Source organism: Chelon labrosus (assembly GCF_963514085.1).
Source record: "Chelon labrosus genome assembly, chromosome: 11".
Classification (NCBI taxonomy): Eukaryota; Metazoa; Chordata; class Actinopteri; order Mugiliformes; family Mugilidae; genus Chelon; species Chelon labrosus.
The window spans coordinates 21,521,041-21,539,281 of NC_140344.1; the positions used below are offsets into that span (position 1 = coordinate 21,521,041).

The 18,241-nt window shown below is 42.6% G+C and overlaps 4 protein-coding genes across 4 annotated transcripts; 2 read left to right on the forward strand and 2 right to left on the reverse strand.

Moving 5' to 3' along the window:
* The first annotated feature begins 270 nt into the window (after positions 1 to 270).
* slc15a5 (solute carrier family 15 member 5) lies at positions 271 to 3,844 on the forward strand. The gene is made up of 9 exons (XM_084555512.1): positions 271 to 1,101; positions 1,394 to 1,616; positions 1,824 to 1,993; positions 2,084 to 2,304; positions 2,407 to 2,593; positions 2,761 to 2,949; positions 3,029 to 3,160; positions 3,250 to 3,358; positions 3,507 to 3,844. The coding sequence occupies exons 1-9, from the start codon at positions 750 to 752 to the stop codon at positions 3,634 to 3,636; spliced, it is 1,713 nt and encodes a 570-aa protein (XP_084411638.1). The 5' UTR covers positions 271 to 749; the 3' UTR covers positions 3,637 to 3,844.
* A 194-nt stretch (positions 3,845 to 4,038) lies between these two features.
* LOC311495869 (E3 ubiquitin/ISG15 ligase TRIM25-like) lies at positions 4,039 to 7,389 on the reverse strand (the record flags this gene model as incomplete). The annotated part of the gene is made up of 6 exons (XM_084555511.1): positions 4,039 to 5,295; positions 5,414 to 5,458; positions 5,559 to 5,715; positions 5,806 to 6,039; positions 6,572 to 6,667; positions 6,808 to 7,389. 6 exons carry the CDS (start codon positions 7,387 to 7,389, stop codon positions 4,772 to 4,774), a joined length of 1,638 nt encoding a protein of 545 aa, XP_084411637.1. The 3' UTR covers positions 4,039 to 4,771.
* Positions 7,390 to 7,610: 221 nt separating this feature from the next.
* Positions 7,611 to 10,051, forward strand: tmem17 (transmembrane protein 17). The gene is made up of 5 exons (XM_084555526.1): positions 7,611 to 7,929; positions 8,106 to 8,209; positions 9,152 to 9,265; positions 9,345 to 9,488; positions 9,595 to 10,051. Exons 1-5 carry the CDS (start codon positions 7,815 to 7,817, stop codon positions 9,670 to 9,672), a joined length of 555 nt encoding a protein of 184 aa, XP_084411652.1. The 5' UTR covers positions 7,611 to 7,814; the 3' UTR covers positions 9,673 to 10,051.
* Positions 10,052 to 10,181: 130 nt separating this feature from the next.
* Positions 10,182 to 16,840, reverse strand: agbl2 (AGBL carboxypeptidase 2). Its single transcript, XM_084555527.1, is given in 21 exon segments — positions 10,182 to 10,525; positions 10,704 to 10,839; positions 10,980 to 11,219; positions 11,438 to 11,602; positions 11,709 to 11,805; positions 11,967 to 12,065; positions 12,547 to 12,627; positions 12,725 to 12,847; positions 12,934 to 13,003; positions 13,145 to 13,257; positions 13,367 to 13,467; positions 13,548 to 13,676; positions 13,679 to 13,755; positions 13,757 to 13,918; positions 14,128 to 14,270; positions 14,432 to 14,833; positions 15,256 to 15,511; positions 15,651 to 15,801; positions 16,033 to 16,140; positions 16,290 to 16,463; positions 16,746 to 16,840. Coding segments are annotated over 20 exon segments (3,039 nt in total). The 5' UTR covers positions 16,459 to 16,463; positions 16,746 to 16,840; the 3' UTR covers positions 10,182 to 10,308.
* Positions 16,841 to 18,241: the final 1,401 nt, after the last annotated feature.

Below are 18,241 nucleotides of genomic sequence, written 5' to 3' on the forward strand. Positions count from 1 at the left end.
TAACAGATGACAACTATTAATCCGTTAACCCAAGAGTGCGAAATTCCCTCAAATGTTCATATTTATTACTAAATTGATTTAAAACATAAACTTTTGATAAGTGATGTGTATGTTTTTCTGTTTTTGAACACACTTTTATCAATTACTATTGGACAATTACATAAAATTGTTGTCAGAGGTGAATGAATAATTCTGATAAATGAAGTATTAATTATAGCTTAATATTTTTATTCAGTGATGGCACAGTTCTATCTTTCTGACAAACATAAAATACAAACCACCACAATATAAAGTGAAAGGCTTGTGACTGATCACACTGTGGAAATCAAATCAAACCAGAGCCTGTTTTGCTCAGCTGGTAATGCAGCCTTGACAAGTACCTCTGTGTAGATCATTAATAAAAAGATCCGCCTCGTGTCTGTTTAATAAAGAAATATTTCAGGGATGTCCTCTAAATAACACCCATTCGTCAATGCCCCTCGATTTAATTTTTCATGATGTGTCAGATCCCTGTAAGGGGCCACAGTTCTGAGTAGGGTGATGACGCAAGATTCATCAGCCACCAGCACGTGCAGAATGCAGGTGGGTGTGTCCAGTCCTACGTGTCTGGAGTCCAGCTCCACAGTAGCACCAGGTTGCGGGATTCCTGCTCTGGCCTCTGATACACAAGAGCAGGAGCTCTCTTTCAGAGCTGTGCGTGGTTCATTGCCAACCAAGCAGCCCAACAGGCAGCTCACTGGCCGGGCAGTATGGCATCAGGAGACGTTCAGACACTTCCAGAGGGCAGAAGAGAACAGCGACGTGTCTCCCACACTCCTCGTCAAGACCAGGACCCTCCAAGGAAGTCTCGCAAGAAGCTCCAAGTCGTCATCTGTGTCCTTCTCGTGGAGCTTTGTGAGAGATTCACTTTCTTTGGGATTGTATGCAACATGATTCTCTTCTGCACCGTGAAGCTGGGCTATGACAACTACCTGGCCGCAACAGTCAACCTGTGCTTTGTCGGAGCCAGCACCCTGACCCCTGTCCTGGTTGGGTGGTTCGCAGAGACCTGTTTAGGAAGGAGTAAAGTGCTCTATTTGTGTGCTTTTCTTCATTTCTTTGGTAAGATGCTGCGGAATAAATGTTGACACATGATGTGAAAAGCTTTGAAAATGAATCAGTGACTCCATTTTTGCTGTAGTGGATTGGTTGTTGTTGTTGTTTGTAATTTTATGCTTTTTTATAGGATACGTTTCAGTTTACTTGTCAGAGTCAATATAAAATCATTTGTTGCTGAACTGTTACTGAACGCAAATCTATAAGACAGATATTTATTTGAACGTTCATAATAACCAGGGAAGGTGCCCAACAACAGCTGCACCCAGATGCCTTGACACAATTTGTGTAATCATAGGCACAGCCATGCTTCCCGTGGTGGCTTTCCCCTTTGAAGATTTCTACATCGACACCCATCACATGACCCATCAGCTGGAACATCGGGAGCAGCAGATCTTGTTCTACACCGGGCTCCTGGCTGCTGCGCTGGGCATCGGAGGCATCCGGGCCATCCTCTGTCCCATGGGAGCCTACAGCCTGCAGGGCTACAACCAGCATCAGCTCATGTCCTTCTTCAACTGGTGGGTTGTGTTAGTGAGTTACTAAAATAAATCACACCGTCATTTGAAGAGGTTTCAGAATACACACACAGATTGGTGCCAGGGTTAAGACTTTGTAATTCCTCAGCTACCTGCAAGCTAGTATTCATTTCCATTGTGTAACCCTGAATTGCTCTCTATTCATTGAAGTGAATATTGATTTGATAAGATTTGTTTTATTGCATTCAGGTTCTACTGGTTGGTGAACCTGAATTCTACTGTTGTGTTTCTGGGCATTGCTTACATCCAGCAGTCTGTGGGCCAAAATCTGGGCTTCCTCATCCCCTTCACCTCTGCGCTGCTGGCTCTCATCGCCATACACATGATGCGCAACAAACTCACCTACAAACCCAAGAAAGGTACGTGTTTGTGCAAGAGATAAACTTGCCACGGAAGACACCAAATGTATGTCGCATCACATTGTTTTTTCTTCTGGTGATTGTTCCTAGGTGGATCGTTGCTGACCACACTGGGAGTTTTCTTGAACTCCCTCAAGATGTGCTGCCTCCACTATCGCCACCTGAGCGGGGACGTGACAACTTGGCTGGACCGTGCCAAAGAAAACAACGGCGGCCGGTACAGTGAGACACACGTAGAGAACGTCAAAGTCCTGGCCAAGCTCTTCCCCCTTTACGGGCTCCAGCTGCTGTACAGAGCTTGCATCACACAGGCAGGTCGCCGGGAAAACAATAGGTCGTCATCACAAGAATAAAAGAGGACCACGTCCTTGATTTATCACATGCAGGGAGGTTAAGAATATGTTTCCCCACAGATTCCCTCGGGATACTACATACAGACGATGAACTCCAACCTGCATCTGAACAACCTCCTGCTACCCATCGGTGCCATGAACATAATCAGCATCCTGCCTCTTCTGCTCTTAGCCCCGCTGATCGAGTGTGTGACGACCTGCTGCCTCTTCATGGAAAAGACCCCTCTGGCACCCGCAAAACTCATAAGTGAGTATGTCCACACATGCACTGCCAACACTAGTCCGCACAAAACTATAATGTCTTCACCTGAACATTACTGCGTGTCTCTCACTCCCTGTCTTCTCCTGTAATCGTGACCCCCATTCTGCAGCCCCCTCTCTCATCACCCCACCCTGTCCGTCCTCCCCTTCCAGCTCTGGGCCATACGTGTGCCACCCTGTCGGTCCTGGTGGCAGGTTTGTCCGAGCTGCAGAGGAAGTCTTACCCCCTGGTGGAGCAGACTCTGTCCGGGAAGGTTCTGCAAGTGTCGTCCATGCCGTGTTTTCAGCTGGCTCCTCAGTACGTCCTGCTCGGTCTGGCAGAGGCTCTCGTCACCCCTGCATGTGAGTGGGTTCGTCACTGGCGCATCGTCCCAAACACAATAACACAAAACAACACTCACTGCTCCCTCCTCTCTGGCAGGTTCCCTCATATCCTTCCAGCTGATCCCAAACCACATCAGAGGGATCTCCCTGCATTTCCTCACTCTGTCCTATGGAGGTGGCTGCTTTCTAGGAGCCTTCATCGTTCAGCTTCTGTACTTTACATCTGGAGGTAGAAACAACGTTTTTGCCCCGGGAACAAATGATACAGACACTAGAATGATTCGGTGCTGATACGATCGTGCTGACACTCTTTTACAGGTAACTTTTACCCAAGCACACTGCATGATGGGAATCTGGAGAGGTTCTTCTTCCTACTGGCGATACTCATGGCTATAAACACCATGGTGTTTTGGAGTGTATCGTACAGGTACATGCATCATAGGATGGATTAATGGTTGCAGTCAGATTATGAATTTAATATCAAAATGTATAGATTAAAGTGTTGGTAAAAGCACATTATTGGATGTAAGAAACTATAGCTAAATTAATTTTCTTTTCCTCCTGATGTTGTCCAGGTATATAGACCTGAGTGTGCAGGGTAAAGCACTGACCATCAGCCCTCTGACGGAGAAGCTGCTCCATTACAAGGCCACTCTGCGCTTCTACGACACCATACATCACTCCTCCACCGACTCCATTTTATGACCGACTCCCCTGAAACCCCTCCTGTTAGCGGCGCTGGCGCTGCGTGTGGCTGTGTCAAAATGTGAGGAACTGTGGACTGAACTGTAAGAACGAAATGCATGAAATGTGCGTATTTTTTGTGGCTTTTACGATGATAATGTGATAACTAATGTAATTCAGAATGTCCCTTATTGCGTGTAACCTGTATTATTGTGCATATACGTGGATACAAGAGTGAGGTAGTTTGATCAAATAATGAATAAAATCAAATAAAGAATATATAATTAGCAGTTCGGTGTATTATTTTGTGAAGTTATGCTAAAGCATCATCACTCTGACTGATTTATGAATTTACTGCCATCATTAAAACCAAAGAGGAAGCACGGCAGTGGTTAAAATAAAATTATCTTTACATTTATCCCACAGTGGGATAAATTAACACAGGAAAATAATGAAGCCATGACACAGGAGACAAAACCCACGGCCACACAACCTATGTTTATTTGTTTAATGAAGAAAAAGATCAGAACATGTAATAAATCAAGCAACAAAGTACTGATAGACGATAGATCGCTGAAGGTAGATTATTGACTCTATTTTATCAATCAGTCTTAACATTAGTGAACATATGCCCATAGCCTACAGTACAAGTTTGACTTCTGCTAGCTATGAGGGCTTTGGAGGATGTAGTTTGTGCTGTTAAACTTTACTGAATTAAACACAAATGAGTGAATACGTCTATTCTAGACGTACAATATACTTCCAGCTATTTGTCTCCGTTCAGCTTTGTTGTCGCCATTTCATATGTTCAAGTAAAATCCACCTGAATACTGTTATGCTGTATGAAGTACACAAAGAGCCTACACCCAGAGTCAAAGTCTGTGTATATGTAGACATAGCTGGACAAGAGCAACTCAGTTCAATGATTCACGGCAGGATTTTAGAGATATATCATTGCATTAGAACATAACGTCTATATATCATCCATTTACATCATTTACAAACTGTAAATGTTTTAAAGAATGCATTTAAGCTTTAACTATAATGAGCAGAAATCTACAGACACTCTTTTAAACACTGGAGTTTAATGGATAAATGGAGAAGCCCTAATATAATACTGCTATTTCACTCAGTCAGCCTTGACAGCTGATGGCTTTTATGGCTCTGGTGTGATTATCCTAACTGAGGATCCTCTGGAGACCATGAACCCCGGGTACAGCGGCTGGGAGAACGCGGTCTGAACCCTGTGAAGCAGCCTCACTTGATCCGAATCAGACACGCTGTAGAAGGACAAGCTCCCCATCTTATGGTTAAGATACACGCCCACCGTAGAGGAGCAGGGGGCGGGTATTTTGGTTTTGACTTCATTGTGCCAAAAGGTGCTGCCAGAATTTGAGAGGGAAAGGCACCAGGAATGGTCACTGTACCCAAAGCCGCTTTCTTCCAGATCTGCCCCTTTGTAGCAGACAGCCACTTCAACTCTGGGGCCCTTCCATTCAAACTCCCAGTAGCAAACTCCAGACAAACCTTCAGTGCACAGCACTTGATCATATTTGGTGAATCTCTCCGGGTGGAATGGGTACCCCTGGGCCTTTTTTATCCAGGTCACTTTTCTGTTTTCTTCTGATAGCAGCAGGTTTTCAAATGCAGTGTTGGGATCCAAACTGAGGTGGCGGGAATCTGAAACGTACAATGTCAGAAAATATTATTCAGTGTAAACACCGCTGAAGTGCATTGAAATAGAAAGCACATAGGCTGATACAAAAACATGTGCTGTATGTATAAACCAACAACTCACACATGGAAAACTCGCGTCTTGTCTTAGGATCAGGATCAACTTGAACTAGAAACAGAAACATGTCATTCCTGAGAGCGCAGCTGACATAAACACTGTACATACGTTCTATCTAACAAACGTGCATTATCTTAAGTTGTTGTCTTACATGTCTCAGTTATTTCTGCAATAGCTTTTGCCATGGTTTCCATCCTGTCTCTCAGGTCGGAAATAGCCTTTGTCACAAAGTCAAAAGGCGTGTGCAGTTGGATGTTGAAATCAGAGGACGCGTCAGGTTCTGCACAGTCAAAAAAGGGCTGGCAGTGCTAGGACCAGATAAAGAAGAGAAACAAAAAGTAATTTAGAGGCTTGTACACGCTATATAAGCCATGTGTATATATGTCCGCCCGTGTTACCTGCAAGAAATAAATGTGATCTTCAGTGAGCGACAACTGCTTCAGTTCATCTTCCTCTTTCCTAAGATTACCGAGCTCCCACTTCAGGTGGTCCATGTGTGCCTCAGCTCGGCTCGCAGCAGCCTTCGCCTGGTCTCTAATCAGCTCCCTCAGAGCACAGCGCCTTTTGTCTGCCATCAGGACAATGTCATCATAGGCTTTCTCATTTTCCTCAAATGTTAAATCTGTAGAGTGCTGATAGCAGAAAACAAAGAGGAATAATTGGTTAGATTAAACTTAATAATAGGCAAGATTAAACTTAATAATAGGCAAGATTAAACTTTATTGTCATTGCATATAGTGCAAAATTAACTCAACAATAGAAAACAAGCTTTGACTATTGTATTAGGTATTTTACAGTATAAACGGTGACGGAAAAATCTGCAATTCACACCCCTGACCACTTGGTGGCGAGTGAGCATATTAATTGGCTCTTGTCTCTCTTGATGCATGACCTCCCTGGTTTCACTCAGAAAAATGTCACGGCAGTTGAGTGTCTTTAAAAAGCCTAATAACCATGATGTTGATAAAAGAGGTGAAAAAAGAGTTACTGATGCAATGGAAGATGAAGGTCATACTAACAAATGCCACTGAATATGTCATTATTCATTTTAAAAAATTCAAGTGACAGATAAAAATAGATTATGACAGGATTTTTATGACCCTGATATATATATATATATACACACATTTTACACATTTCCAAAAAATAAAAAAGACAATTCACCTGCAGAGCTTTCATTTTCTGTCCCAGCTGCTTCATGTGCTTCTCTTTTTCCTGTATTGCTTGTTGATATTTTTGTTTCTTTTTTCCAAATTGTTTCTAAAAAAAGAAATGCATAACAGATATGTACATTTACAGGCTTTCAGAAATAAAGCATTCAAAGTGTCTTCCTAAATCTGCTGTATTGAGTGGAAAACACTCTAGAATAACATACTGTGGCCAAGAATAAGTATCCTTACTTGTTTCTCTTTCCGTTCTGATGCAGCAGAGACAGTGTCGTGACCTTTGTGCTCATCCATTACACAAAGCAGACAAATAACCTGGCCATCACTGCGACAATAGACTTCCAGCAGCTTGTCATGCTTGGAGCAGATCTTCTCTTGCATGGAGGCCGACACTTCCACCAGCTTGTGCCTTTTGAAAGCGGCCGACTCATAGTGAGGCCGCAAGTGAGTGGTACAGTAGGAGGCCAGACACACCAGGCAAGACTTGACAGCTTTCAGCTTCCTCACGGTGCAGAAATCACACTCTACATCCCCTGGACCGACTTCAACCTTCGCAGGAGGGCTGCCCTGCCTTCCTTCAGACATCGTTGCCAACAGGTCAACGAGCACTGTGTTCTTGTTCAGCACAGGTCTTGTGACAAAATTGTATCTACACTGGGGACAGCTGTAAACACCTTCCTGGTCCTCCTGGTTCCAGCAGCCGTTTATACAGTCCATGCAGTAGTTGTGACCACAGTGGAGGGTCACGGGCGTCTTCAACACATCCAAGCATATGGAGCAAAATAAAGAATCATGTGTTTTCCTGCCCTCAGCCATCTTCTTCACTGAACTTAACTTTCACTTTCTCTGAAAATGAAATGAAACTGCTGCAAGTCTCCTATTTGATAAAGTTGCTCCTCCCACTAATAAATCTGTGTTTAAGGCTTGTTGTTGTTCTTTTGTTTGTTTTTAAAATCTGTATCAGGCCCATTAATGATTTTGTGGTGGGGCTTGTGACAAAAAAAAAAAGTTTATTTGAAGACTTTAAAGGATTGGAGGATAAGCTAATTTAGAAAATCACAGAAAAAAATAGAAAAGTATTATTTTTTTCATGCGAGATTTGAGCGGACCGCGAGATTTCATTGGTATCCATGGAAACGAGGGCAGTGTTTGCTATCGTCGCAGTGAGGAAGAGGGGGGGAGTATCTTTTTTTTTTTTCCCCTCTTGTCATGTTTGTGTTTAGCAGTCAGTATTTTACAGGATGGAGCTGCCGGGGACGATTAGAAGACGCTTAGAAGACTTTTCTCGGAATGTTTTATTTGACCAGAGTCGGAATGAGCCGCTCTCGACGGACCACGAAACGTTCGTGCCACACGGTAAACCCCTGGAGTAGCTACTGCAGCTAACGCATTAGCACTGGTGTTAGCATTGATGTAGCGGCTGCATTATGTGCAGCACGTACTTTTATTTTTTTATTTTTATTTTCTCGAGCTAACATTTCCAGGATCTGTAGCTGAATTCGTGTGTATTCTGTTGTTTGCCGTGTGTTCAGACAAACGGGTTCTGTCCAGTCTCCAGCTCCAGATGTCTCTGTACTTTAACATGTGGTTCTTCCCCTTGTGGTGGATCAGCGAAGTTGTAATGCTGCACCTGAAGGTAAGATAAAAAAAAACAAGAGAAAGTTTAAGTAAGAGAGTAGATGAAATCCCAAACACCAGCGGATGTGACTTGCAGCACAAATGTCCTGTTACAGAATTGAAATCTAAAAGGAGGAAGCTATTAAAGTCTTGTATTTGACACAGATCGGTGTCACTAACCCCAGTTTTCATAATAACAATTACTTTGAAATCAAATATGAATAAAACCACACTATGTTAATGGTTTATAAAAAAGATAAAATGACCCCTACAAAGCAGCAATATGGAATAGTATGTAATTTATTTCTTTTTAATAATACTTAACATCAGTAAGTAAGTAAGTAAGCAAGTAAGTAAATTTAATTTATAAAGCACATTTAAACACAGCATAAACTGACCAAAGTGCTGTACAGGGGATAACAAGGATTAAAACAAATAATACAGAAAACACATTAGACCATTAGTCATAAAAACATAATTAAAAGGAACCACAGAAAATAAGCAGGAGTACAGGATTAGGGAACAAGGAAGGCCAGGGAGTAGAAGTGAGTTTTTAGCCTGGATTTGAAGGCAGAAATGGAGGGGGCAGATCTAATATCCAGGGGGAGCTGGTTCCACAAACGTGGAGCAGCAACTTCAAAAGCCCTATCACCCCTTTGTTTGAGCCGAGAACGCGGCGCATGGAGAAGCCCTTTACCTGAGGATCTCAGGGACCTTTGCACTGAGTAGGGCTGTACAAGGTTGGTGATGTAGGTTGGGGCCTGCCCATTTAGTGCCTTAAAAACAAATAATAGAACTTTAAACTGAATCCTAAAAACAACCGGGAGCCAGTGCAAGGAGGCCAAAATGGGGGTGATGTGTTCACGCCTCCTAGTGCCAGTTAGAAGACGCGCAGCTGCATTTTGGACTGGGAAAGAGTCAGACTGTTTGTTTCAACTGTTTTTATTGTCATTTCTATCAGTACCCTGCCTTGCCGGACTACTACAAATTCATCCTTGTGACTGTTCTCATTCTGATGACTCTGATTGAGGGCATCAGACTCTATCTGGGTTATGCTGGGAACCTGCAAGAAAAGGTGCTACATCACTCAGACAGGTATATATTTCATGTTTGTGATTGAAATTAATGCAATGTTTTTTGTTTTTTTGTGGAAGGTCCCAGAGTTAGCTGGATTTTGGCTGTTGAGCATCCTGCTACAGTTTCCACTAATCCTGTTTCAGCTCTTTAATGAAGCCATTCTCATACAGCCTCTGGAGCGAGGCGTTCACATAGTTCTCGCCATATTCATACTCACACAGGTACGGCCGTGATCCTCTTAAAAACCTGTGAGTTGTACATTGTGTGTGTGCATTCGGTAATTGTCACTGATGTCGTGCAATGTGTTTTTATACCCGAATGATTCAGGCCCTTGCAGGTTTTGTGGCGCTCCGGGACATGGTCAGACACACAGAGAGCCAATTTCATCTACGACAGTTTGACTGAATGCTGCAGCTCTGACGTGCCTGTCGCATCTTGACAGATCAGGACATATCCTTACTATCACACCTTCTTTGCTAAGAGGCTGACCACAATAGAAAGTCACATTTTGTATTATTTGTTGTACACAGGATATTTCCTATTTAAGATTTATTGTTCAAGAGGAAAACATTTCATATTTATTTTTGTATTTTAATCCCACCTGGCGGGATTGTATTGTTGTTCTTGTAGTTTTGCAGTAAAGAAGATCTCCATGACATGCAGCCTGCGTTTTATTTATTAATTTCCTGTATTCAAGACTTTGTGTCTGCACTCTGAAAACCCAACCATGATGGTGTTTCATTTGTAAATCTTGACCATGCCAATATCAGAATTCTGCAAAAAATAGGTCAGAATTGAAAAATTAGACAAGTAATTAAATATCTAACATAGATGCCCTTTGATAAGGATTTAAAAAAAAAATAATGTTTCATTCAGTTCCCTCCTATGCGTAAAAATTGCAGATATCTGTGTCATGTTATCTGTTCCAATACTTGGTGTAATTATCTGTGTGGTATAAACAGCATATCTCTTCTTGAAGTTCTCTATCCAACAGAAAAGCTTCACATCACACAATAGAAACAGAAAATCAGTCTTTGGTTCTCAGATTATAAACGTGGTGCCTTGCGATGGGGCAGACTGTGATGGTCTTGTGACCTCCTGTGGAGTTGTGCTCATGTGGCGGACGTTTATATTCAGAAGTCCACTGAGGGTGTCACTCGATGGACGTGGAAGTTCCGTCTTCGTGAGGCCTGAAGGCTTTGACAAAGGGGGTAAAATACCCACGCGTCTTTTGCTGTTCAGTGTTTCTCTGCATAGTCTGAGGAAATTGAAAATGTATAGGCAAAAAGAATTAGAGATTAAATGTGTAATGCTTCTCTCATCACTGCACAACCTGCATTTATCTTGCCTACATAAATATTTAACCTGAGAATTCAACAGGAATAGAGAAACACTGACCAAGAGAGAGTGCTCGAAATGACTGAAAGTGAATTGACCTTTTTCCTCTTAGGTCCCTCGGCACAGGCACAAATAAGTTGCTGCATGCTTCGGTTTCTGTCAAGGGAAGGTCCAGGTTGCGATGTCTCTGGCTCTGCTCTCCAAATGGTGTACATCTCATCAATGAAAGTCCCACTGAATAAATCAGACACAGAATAAATGACAACATAATCAGCTGTTTTATAGGTTAAAAAAGGCCACAAGTCTCATAAAATGTGGTCGTCACTGCAGTCATTTAATATAAATTTCACATGTGAGTATATTTGAACATAAACCTTCTGAAGTATCTTCCTGTTCCTCATTCTGGCGTTTAGTTATCTCCGTGTTGGACTTGGAGGAGTCCTCGGGCACAAAATAAGGTTCATAGACCAGTGGGAAATTCTTGTCTCTAAAAATATGCCGGTCGCCGAAATTGTCTGAGGTGAAACCTGACAGCAGGCACCTCTTTGGAACAATGTCCGGAACCATCTTGACGTACACGGATGGGGGTGATCTGCCACAGAAGAAATGCAGCACTTCACAAATCACAACATAGACAGATTGTGGTTGATGTATGTATGTGTATAAAGACAGAGGAGGTCATCACACCATGAGGTTTACCTGAGAGGTCCTCTTAGGGAAGCCGGATGTCCTGAAAGAGGGAAACACGTTTCACATAAGAGGAGTGACAATTTAAAGCAGGCTTGAATTGACTGGTAGAAAATATAACAACAATAACATGGACCTACTGCACATGCAGACAAACCTCTGTAGACTTTGCAGGAGGGAAAAGTTTCCCGGGTGTAGCGATGCGGTTGCTGGTTGGCATTGGTGAAATTTGGCGAAGGTGGAAGGAGCGCACTCAGGTGCAGCAGCTGAGAGGAGCACTTCCACCGTCTAGCATCCAGGGCCGGGTCACCTGAGAAGCAAACCAAGCACACTATTCACATACACCTACAGAGGACATATTCTAAAGCGCTGATAGCTCGATATACTTAGGACTGAGTCTCAAAAATAAACCACACCTGCATGAGATGATGCAGTCGTGTATGCACTGAGATGTGAACATGCTTTCGTCCTGTGGTGTGGAAATGAGGTGCTCTCGTTTGCCGGACAGACGTCCTAAGACACAGAAAATATATCAACACTTTTGAATTCAAACATATTACTTATATTCTAGAAATATTACAAGAACTGGCTGGCAAACAATGAGTTAATATGGGTTTCCAAACAGGATGAAGGATCATGTGATCTTGTGGAAGAAGAATCTGAGTCATTTTTACCTTGACAGGCTCGCAGCCCTGCCACAGTGTCACCTGGCTGACCTCCCCAGGGTGAGTGGTGGGAGGAGGGATCACAGCTTTTCTTAAGAGGCTATTCAACTTCACAAGGAAAGAAATTATTAAAAGGAGCAGTTCAGGACAATTCTTCATCTGGTTGCAACCTCTAACCAAGAAGAAGGGCACCTAGCGGCTGGATAAACTGTTACATAAGGCGGGCTCTGTGGTAGGGGCAGAGCTGGAGTCCCTGATGTCGGTGGCAGATGCAAGGACCTTGAATAAAATCCGGTACATCATGAACAATGTCCACCACCCTCTACACGACACCATAGTCAGGCAGAGAAGCTCGTTCAGTGACAGGCTGCTGTCTCTGTGCTGCTCCACGGACAGATTGAGGAGGTCGTTTGTACCTCAGGCCTTAAGACTCTACAACGCCTCCCTGTGAGGAACCAACTGGACTGTGGTCATTGCTGATACTAATGTATATTCTTATATATATATCTATATATATATATATAGATATATATATATAATTTTCCTCTGGATAAATAAAGTATCTGTGTATTTACGTTCAGCCTCATACCTGCCATTTCTTCCTGTGTCTTCCGACAGGTCTCTCCTGGATGGTCTCTTTAACTGTGTTGTCCTGTGGCAGGTTGGAGCCCTGCAGAGATCATTCACTCATCAGTCATTTAAAAGTTATCGATATGATTACCTGTTCATCATGACAACAAATACTTAGTTTTTTAGTCTTATCTTACAATATTTGTGGCGCTGTTTTGCAGAGCCGTTGGCTGCATGTTATTCTTCGTTCTGTCCGGTTGCAGCCTGTTTCTTTCTTTGCGGCTCTTCAGGCGTTTCTTTTTCTTCTTGCCAGGAGTTTGCTGTGGATTAGAGCACAAGCATGTGGTAAAAAGAACTGAAGTGGATTGAGACTAATGCACTCGAGATTGGATTTGCGTCGACATACCTCATTTTGTGGCTGATTCAGTAGATGAGCTGGGAGTCCGTCTGAATCTGAACTGTTTGAACCGCTGGTGCTGTGAAAGCAAAGGAGAAATATTCACATTCAAACTCAGTGGGAGCACATCCTGTACCAACTCCATATTACCGGTGTGTGGTTCACATGTGAGATCCTAGTTTAAAATAAACAATTATATCACAAGTATCTAGTATATCACCTAGTTTCCAGGTCAGACACAGAGAAATTACAGTCAGTGCCCACATCTTTTCCCAGTCTCTCTCTGGCTTCTTGTCTCAACAACGCTGTCAGCTCTGTCAGACAGTAAGTGGTCTGAAATAAGAACCATAGAAGAAAAGTAATGCATACAGTTGTTCTTTTTCTTTCTTGGACTTTCTTGGTCAGGTTAAAGTGAAGTCAGACAAACTGCTTTAGCTCTCACCTTCGTTTGATCAGGGTCACAGTAGTCCAGCAGGGTGTCACAAAAGTAAAAGCCAAGGGACTTCAGGTCTCGAGTAGAGAAATGTGTCCCTCTCCTGTCGCCTAACATTCAACAGATGATGCATCCTCATAAGCAGGCTTTAAAAAAAACATGACCACGCATTTAAAAAGTCGATACTGACCCAGAGTGGAGCCTCCAAAGGTGGCCTCCATGGTGTAGCTGTTTTTGATGCCAAGTCTCCACATTGCGATCCTGCTTGTGCCCTCTTTGCTCTTATGCACCCGGAATTTGCAGCTCTTAAAGGAGAACTAATGAAGAGAGCGATTTGGATGTTGTAGCTGAACTGTTGAGTGCAACAACTCCAATTTATACATTCTGAATGGCTACTTTACCTTATTACTGGCGTTTTTGCTCATCATCAGTGGAAAGATTCTCTCGTGAAGTTTGAGCGAAGCATCACCTCGGTTGTTACAGCCGTACATGAAGACATTGTTTTTACGGTTGTGGCCGTGAAAATCACAGTAGAGAACCACATCTGTTTCAGCCATTAGTCTGGGGAAAGTGAAGCGTAACTAAATCAGAGAGATCAATACTGACATTCCCAGATGAAGAAGAATAATTCATAGGAAACAACATATTTCAAAGTGTAGTTTTTTAAGAGTTAAGGCTGCTCAGAATTAAATAAGCTCAGGCTTGATAACACAAGTTGCCTGGTACAAAATCAATTGTATGTATGTCCGTGTGTGTGTGTGTGGTATCACCTTTCCACCATGTTTCGCGTGTGCCACACACAGGGAAAGGAATCCCTGAGTAACGTCTTGTAGTTTCTGTTGAGGTCCCTTCCTGCCAGAGAGCAGCGATAGTTGCCCACCACGACACCATCTGGGTTGAGCATCGGAACAACCTGACCCACCACAGAGGAGAAAAACACACAAATTCAAATGATAAACAGATTGGTAGCTATATATTACATTATACAGCACTAGCTTACAACTGATTGCCATCATTTAATCCATTCCCAAACATTAAATGACCAAACTGCAATGCCTTTGTGACTCTGAGCACCTTGAAAACAAACATGTCCCTGAGTAGCTGAGCATCATCCGAGTCCCCAAGCAGAAAGTCGAGGAATCCTTCCATCACCCAGGACCCGTTGGTTTCACCGGGATGCACTCGGGCCGTCACCACCACGGCCTTCTTGGTCCTGCCCTCCAGCCTACTCACCCCATGGGACGTTATTGTCATCACATAGACAGCATTCCCAGCAAGACTATGGCACAGGACGCGCATTTTACAGTACGACGCAACTGCCTTGTTGGAAGAAAGGCGTCTGAGGTAGCGCTGCAGATGTGAATAGGTGTAGGGGTAGCAGTGGGCCAGGTAGCAGGTGTCTGAGTCATACGGGAACTGGAGAGTCCAGGAGAGTGAGTACAAGGTGATGGGGTCACTGTTGTTGTCCTTTGTGTTCTAAATAGAGACAGAGACAATGTTTTATTATAATTGGGTAAAGCCATGCTGTTTCATTATGTTTTGCAGTGCTGGCAACATTAATGATCACAGAAGGTGCTGCATATTTCATTTACCTAACACAGATATCAGTCATTTATCAAAGCACATCATAGGTTTTAACTTTGATCCTTTTCCTTGTACTTAAATACGCAGTAAACTTGCAATAAGAGTAATTTCTAGTTCTAGTAATTGTGAAGCAGAGACAGTAATAGCATGGCTATAAATAGGAGAAATAATAAGAGTTAAAACAAAACTTTGATGGATTATGGATACATTTGGTAATAAAGACAACTGTCAGTGTATGTTCACATAAATCCTTGGAAAAAAAACGAGTGGGATACTAAAAAGCAATGACAAAAGCAGATCCAGATGCCACCAACCTGACTGCAGTTTCGATAGTATTTGATATTGGCGCCTGTGCGTTGCCATCCAACTCCGTTCTCCTCAGCAGCCCTCTCAGAGTACAGGAGCGGTCTCATACCCTGAGAGTACAGACTGCTGCCCTTCATCATGTTGATGATAGTGAAGCGGTAGGTCATGCCGGCCTTCATGTTCCTAACCCTGAAGTAAAACCACTGCGTGTGCTTTGTGGTGTACAGGTCTGTGCGCAGGGTGAGCTCATAGTCATAGACACCCCTGAAAAGGAAAGAAACAGGAGTAGAGAGAGAGTGAGACTACTTTATTTTGAGCCAACTTAACAACTTAAAAGTAACAGGGTTGAAAATATAATAATTGACAACAAAAAAAATCAATAGACGTGGCTGCAGAGACTCACACTTGGACGGCCTTCTGGAGGTTCCCACTCTCAAAGCGGGACTCGAACTCCAGAGTGAAGTCTGTCTGATTTATCTCAATTAAAGTGGCGCTCTTAATGGGCCCCCTGCAGCCTCCAACACGAGAGCAGGTGAAATAGGGACGCTTAGTGGCTTAAAAGAGAAACAGGTACAAGAAGAGAGAGAATGTGAAATGTTCAATTTAACTTAAATTGCATTGAGACTACCAACAGGGTATATTAAATCAAATACAATATTTTGATTAAAGAAAGGACTGAGACTGTCCTCACACATCTTATTTTGAGAAGACCATTCTGGTTATGTAAGCTAGGCATGCCACAAACCAGGTGGTGCATCACATATGCCTTTGCTGTCAAGAGTTACCCTGGTCAATGCAGTACACCACCTTTCCCCTCTCCTCTCCGACTGGCATGGGTGTCCTCTCGTGTCCTGTGGCCTGATAGAAAGGTTCTGGCTCTGGCGGATCCCACTCTATAAATCAAAGTTTATTTCATCATCATTTATCCTCTAACTCAAGACTGGATATGTTTTGTAAGAAGCAGCTCAGCCTTTTGTAAACGTGACCCAGTGATTACTTGTCCTTGTTAAGTTTGCATACGTGTGTTTGCATGTCATTTTACCTATGTGCTGGACAATGTCACTGACGACCTCGCACTCTACGGGCCAACGGGGCCGGGACATGGATGGAAAGTTAACCAGGTCCAGCGGTGCCCTGAGACTCAAGACAGGTCGGCCACCGTCATAGTTTATGAGCAGCTGCCTGGTCCGCAGTTTCTGGCTCAGGTCCATAGACACTGAGTGGGAACATGAATCACACCTTAAATACCTGCTCTTTCATTCTCCTTTTCTTACGGGGATTATGTTGCACCTGATAGTGTTAATCTCTTTCACAAAAGAGCTCTTGCTGAATAAATAATGATCTAAAACTGAGAGGAGATAACCACATGTCCATCACTACACAACAGCCCTTCCTATTAACTTTCCACGGGTACTTTTTTTTTTTTTTTTACACTCGTGTCAGCAACGCATATACAAAAACCAGTGTTAACCAAAATGCCCGTGTGAAAAATGCTTACAATGCTTCCTCCCTGCTAATTCATCCTCGTCTTGGTCTGTGTTAGAGTCATTGGTGTCCGATTTGTCCAGCTGGTAGGTATTCCACCAGTTCCTGATGGCAGAGACAGCAACGGCCGAAGACTTATCTGCCTGATCGGGAAATTACAAGACATCAGAGTTATAAATAATAAGATGCTCAGTTGAACACGAGGGACGTTTGTGACACAAATCAACATTTCAACAACTGTAAAAGTGAGCAAAAGGACACTGTTTGGTGTAGTAGATGTACATTTATTCAGTTACTTTAAGGCATTGCAAGTAAAAAGTAAAAGAATAATAAAAGCAGGTCACTGTATCCTATTTGCCTGAGTCATAACCGTAATAACTTGGCCCCTTGTGATCAGGACAACAATGAATATTTGAATGTTTGCCATTGTGTCATTTTCCTCAAAATATCAGCGGTTTCAAATGTGAATCTTTCAAGTGCAGATGACAGATCTGATTAAGTGGACTGGAAATAAAATGCCACCAACTAATGAACAAACAAATGCTGTTTTAAAGCTGAAACTGGTCAATACTGTTCGCTCCTTGTCCAATGAAGTAAAACAACTGCGCATATTTACTCAAGCGTTGTCCTTATATTTGTACAGTTTGGAAGTATTTGTTGTGCATTTACATTCTGTGCTACTTCAAACTTTGCCGTACTTTCTAATCCAATGCACTAATTTTAGTTACTTTCCAGCCATTTCCAGATGTGATACAAAAACAGTGTGTAGCTGGACTCATCTGTCATAGTAGATGTGTACAATAGAGTGATTTTAATTTAAATTGCTGTTCATACAAAATCATACACCAAACTCAGATCTTAACAAAAACTTCAGAAAACAAACAGATTAATGCTGAATCGTTGTACACAGTTAGGTTTTTACTAAATGCAAACTGTAATTCTTTTCCATGCTGTTATAACGTCAGCTAAACACAACAGCAATGCAATTTCACAACACGACATCCTCATTGCCATTTCTCCATAAGTATTGTGAGATAAATCCGTGTTCAAAACTGCATTGCCGCACTAGTTATCTTACTACATCCATGCATTCTGAGTAGCACGTACTTCCTGTTGCTAACATTGTGATTAGCTTCTTAGCCGATTAGCTACAACACAAGCTTCAACTTTTTTTTGGCTTTAATTTACGAGTTTTATTTACCAACTTACCTCGGTCATAACTGACAGGACTATCCAACGTTTAATTAAAAAGAAAACCGCTCTCCAAACATTGGAGCAATCTTGGCGGCCGCTACGAGAGGAACAATCTTTCTCCAAGTATGAGACGTTGCTATGCAACCGATTGCCTCAACAACACCGCAGTTGCCACGGAGATGCCGTACAACCGAACTGAACCAGTTGACCGGGCTGAAAAGCGTTTCATAAACACCTGAAATCAGTATGATCTGTCGTGAAAACATATATATAGTGTATGTGAAGCTTTTTATTGAAAATGAAAAAATAAAACAA

Coding starts and splice junctions, on each gene's coding strand:
- tmem17 (XM_084555526.1), top strand. CDS start 7,815: ATGGAGCTGCCGGGGACGATTAGAAGACGCTTAGAAGACTTTTCTCGG. Junction 8,210..9,151: donor TTGTAATGCTGCACCTGAAG/GTAAGATAAAAA, acceptor CATTTCTATCAG/TACCCTGCCTTGCCGGACTA. Junction 9,266..9,344: donor CTGGGAACCTGCAAGAAAAG/GTGCTACATCAC, acceptor TTTTTGTGGAAG/GTCCCAGAGTTAGCTGGATT.
- slc15a5 (XM_084555512.1), top strand. CDS start 750: ATGGCATCAGGAGACGTTCAGACACTTCCAGAGGGCAGAAGAGAACAG. Junction 1,617..1,823: donor CTCATGTCCTTCTTCAACTG/GTGGGTTGTGTT, acceptor TATTGCATTCAG/GTTCTACTGGTTGGTGAACC. Junction 3,161..3,249: donor TCTGTACTTTACATCTGGAG/GTAGAAACAACG, acceptor ACTCTTTTACAG/GTAACTTTTACCCAAGCACA.